At 40.0% G+C, this 4,227-nt stretch overlaps 1 protein-coding gene across 1 annotated transcript; it reads left to right on the top strand.

The window, feature by feature from the left end:
* The first annotated feature begins 1,853 nt into the window (after positions 1-1,853).
* LOC129237398 (piggyBac transposable element-derived protein 3-like) lies at positions 1,854-3,223 on the top strand. Its single transcript, XM_054872125.1, has 2 exons — positions 1,854-2,007; positions 2,197-3,223. The coding sequence occupies exon 2, from the start codon at positions 2,201-2,203 to the stop codon at positions 3,221-3,223; it is 1,023 nt and encodes a 340-aa protein (XP_054728100.1). The 5' UTR covers positions 1,854-2,007; positions 2,197-2,200.
* The last annotated feature ends 1,004 nt before the right edge of the window (positions 3,224-4,227 follow it).

Consider the following 4,227-nt stretch of genomic DNA (forward strand, 5'->3'; position numbering starts at 1 on the left):
TTGTTTTTTAAGGAGGTTAAAATCAAACTGTCAGAAACATTATCAAAGGTGCCGTCGCACCAGTGGGGCATGTGTGGGGCATGCTCCCTTTAACACTATAACCACCCTCCTTATCGGAAGAGTTCCACCCTGGGACCGTGGTAATATTTCGTCAAGGTGGAGCCGCGTTTATGTCTATTGACACAACAGGTGCCTGCGTCCAGGTTCCTCTTACATGGATATATGGAGGTTATATGCTATCGATAGTATCCATTACTTCCATTTCATAAATGGTTCTACAGCACTGAATATCAGAAAAGGTGTCGTAAGTATTAGCGACACATCGTAGTCTGATACCGTCTTGAGCACTAAGCTCAGGCGTCTGTTATTTGTCGTCAGTTCGTAGGCAGTCTACCTCCAGTCAATAGCTGCTGCTGAATTTTTCGCTGCATGTTGCGTTGCTACTCTGCGCATTGAAGATATAACCCTATTATTGTTGCAAAATTTGTTGCTGTATTCCAGCAAGTATTTGATGCGATCATCTTGGTGATTAGATTTTCCGGGCACAGCTGACCACCCAGAAGTGCTTCAAGCGTTAGGCGCTTCTCTCTCAAACGATCGCAGTGGAAGAATACATACGTGTTCCGCACTTTCTATCGCGTTGTTGCAGTTTGGGCAGAACGGGGTGTCCTCCGGAATAAATCGATGGAGGTACTCCAAAAAACAACCGTGGCCACTCAGTATTTAAATGAGACGTCTCCGTGTTTCCTGGTCACCCATTAGCTAATATTTGAAATAAGCCTATGAGTCCAACGTCCATTCGTTGACGAATCCCATCTGCTTCGCTATTCTTCTATCGAATGCAGTCTCTCTTCAGCTTTTTCTTCTAATGACGGCCTAGCCCGTCGCCTGCCATAGAGACGGCTTAATTCCTTTGCCTGAATGTCGGCTGTTAGTTTTCCCGCAATAACCCCTATTGCGTCTCTCGAGACCGTTCATGGGAAGGTGGGCTCATTGGAAACAAGTTTCGCCAATCCCAACTTTTTTATAATGAGTTATGCAATGTTATCGATCGCATCGGGACTATCCAATTATTCTCCCTGTCATAACTCTACGCTAGCTCTTTGCAAAACATGAGTTCCGTTTAAATCAGCACATCATAAGAAATAAAGCTTTGTAAATTCTCCACTCGTCGATCTTGGATTACGTCGCAGTGCTCGGCTCAAACGCATCAATTGTCGTCGGTAGACATCCCCCGTAATCGTTTCATTCGGTTTCAGTAGCTCATAATACACAACACCCAGCTGGTCCCACCAGATACACAGCATAACCTTCAGGCCATGAATATTCTGCGCCGACGTCGATGTTGAAGCATGGCCAGGGTATCCATACGTTGCCCGACGTTTTGGATTGTCGTAATGGACCCACTTTTCATCGCCAGTCACAATTCGATGCAAAAAACCCTTTCTTTTGTGCCGTTGAAGCAGTTGTTCGCATGCCATAAAACGGCGTTCAACGTCTCTTGGCTTCAATTCATACGGCACCCAATGGCCCACCTTTCGGATCATTCCCATGGCTTTTAAACGTTTGGAAATGGTTGATTGATCAACTCCCAAAGTTTTTGCAACCTCTTCTTGCGTTTGAGCCGGATCTTGATCGAGCAATTCCTCCAATTCGGTATCCATGAACTTTGGCGGCGCACCCTCGCGTTCTTCGTCTTCCAAGCCAAAATCACCACTTTTAACCCTCTAGTGCATATAACCGCCTACAGGCGGGCAACACTTAAAAGCAAAAAAAAAATAAACTAAAAACACAAAGTGGTTTTTTGTTTGTCATGCAGCTTACACGATTCATATTCTTCAGTTTACCCTTGATCGTAAAAGCTGCATGTGCTCATATTACAAAAATTTTGCAAGTGGAATTAAAAGAAGTGATCAAATAACCGAAAAAAGTATTTTTTTGAGAAGGTGTTTTTGTGAGACTTCCTAAGAAGTGCCCTATTGGAATATTGAGTTAAAAAAATATTTGGTAAGTAGATTGAGAAGTGTAGAGTGAGATAAAGTGCTCTCCAAGTTTTTTTTTATGTACATTGTGCCACTGTGTGCTTCACGCTGCAACCGTCTACAGGAGGCCGTATGCAGTGCGTTCAAAAAAAATGTTCAGTTATTTTGAACTTCAAGTTCACATATTATGCTGATTTATATTTTTTATCACTAGAAAAATGTCGCGGTGGGGACGCAAACGCAAATACGACTTGTCGAAGATGTCAGATGAGGAGTTCAACGACTTTATGGACTTTTGCGAAAACAGTGATGAGGAAATTGAAGGCGATGATTTCGATAGTGACAACGACGTGAATGACCCAGATTTTGTGGTCCCCAATCAAAATGATTCCTTTCTACAAGAAACAGCAAACAACATTTCTGTATCTGATCTTTCTCTTTCCCGCGGAATTTATTCGCTTGGAACTTTTCGAGTCAACCGTGTGAAAAACTGTAAACTATCTGCCGATGAACAGCTAGTGGTGAAAAAAGCTCCTCGTGGTTATTTGGAGGATTTCGTTGCCACCGCATTTGGAGTAGATATTTCTACAGTTGTTTGGAAGGACAGCAAACCAGTTCGTTTAGCGTCAACGTATGCAGGTGTGCAGCCATTTAACTCGAATAATCCGAGCGACCGAAACACATTGTCCCGTCGCTATAACCGCAATAGAAAACAGTATGAATATGTGAGCTGTCCAAACATTGTCAAAGAATACAACCGGCACATGGGCGGAGTGGACTTGATGGGCAGTCTAATTGGTCACTACAAAATTCGCATGAAGACTCGTAAATGGCCATCTCGTATATTTCACCATGTTATCGACTTGGCAATAGTGAATGCTTTCGTTTTATACCATCGTATCAATCGTGAAAAATGTCAGCGTGTCGAGCTTCCACGATTTCGGGAAGAAATCGCTGAAACTCTCCTGCTCATATCGGAAACGAAAAAATTTCGTCGCAACACTACTGCAGAAAAACAAGCCGAAGAAGTACCAAATGGAAGCAAGTTACTGTACCTACCACCACCCAATATAAGGTATGATTGTCTCAATCATTGGCCAAATTTCTGCGATAAAAGTAGTAAACTTCAATGTCGTAACACGCCATGTAAATCGGAGACTCAAGTTTATTGCGAAAAATGCAACATACCACTTTGCATGTCTGTCAAAAAATCATGTTTTAAGGAATTTCATGCTGAATAAAGGACATTTTTGAAGATATGGTGGGAAGTTATTTCTAAGTAAATGTATGTGTACATATATTCGTTCTTCTTAGACTTTGAACCAAACTTAACAATTTGTATACTATTTTATATGTTACTTTAATTTTTATAAATAAACGTTTTCTGTTTACTTGTTTAAGTGGTATTGTATTTTTAGTAATATTTTTTAAGCTACCTGCATAAGACCGTCCAGAGGCGGGGTGCTAATTTCCAGGGCCACAGAGCGAATTCGGGTAGTAAAAATAAAAATAATATTATATTTATGTTTTATGGCCTCTAATTAGTACAAAACATAATTTTATTATAAAAAATCTTTTCTATGCACTAGAGGGTTAAAGCGTGCAAACCACTTCTGGCACGTTCGCTCAGCTAGAGCATGCTCACCATAAACTTCCACCAAGATACGATGACTTTCGGCTGCTTTTTTCTTCATATTAAAAAATTCCCCGCAAAAACACATTATTTGGCACGAAATTCGACATTTTCAAGTGTGGTAAAAATATTGTTGTTTACGCTTCAAATAAAAAACTTATACTGACGTTTGTGCCTTACGACAGTAGCTCTCCAATGAATGTTTGGAAATGTGGATCGATGGAATAATAATCAAGTTACGCCATCTGTTGTAAAACCGCACGAACTTATTCATAGTCCTATTAAAATCAAGCAATCAATTCTTTTCTTTCAGTTATCGCACCAATCAAGAAGAAGCATCCATTATTTTCAACTATTTACAGAAGAAATCAAATCAGGCGAAAATTTTTGAGCAAAATTTACTGAAATTACATAAATTTTTAATTCAAATTTTTAATTAGGTGGCAACCCTATTCAAAATGATTGATTGCTGATGAAAGTACGTTTGAATGCTTTTCGTTCGCTAAACGCACTGCAATATATTACTTTACTTATATATATCTATATTTAATTCACTATATAAATTTTTAGGCAGATGGCAACTCTCTTAAATAGTTGCTGAATGCTGAAACC

Source organism: Anastrepha obliqua, chromosome 1, assembly GCF_027943255.1.
Source record: "Anastrepha obliqua isolate idAnaObli1 chromosome 1, idAnaObli1_1.0, whole genome shotgun sequence".
Lineage (NCBI taxonomy): Eukaryota > Metazoa > Arthropoda > Insecta > Diptera > Tephritidae > Anastrepha > Anastrepha obliqua.

Bases quoted from the DNA above. Each gene is read 5' to 3' on its own strand.
- LOC129237398 (XM_054872125.1), top strand. From the start codon at position 2,201: ATGTCGCGGTGGGGACGCAAACGCAAATACGACTTGTCGAAGATGTCA.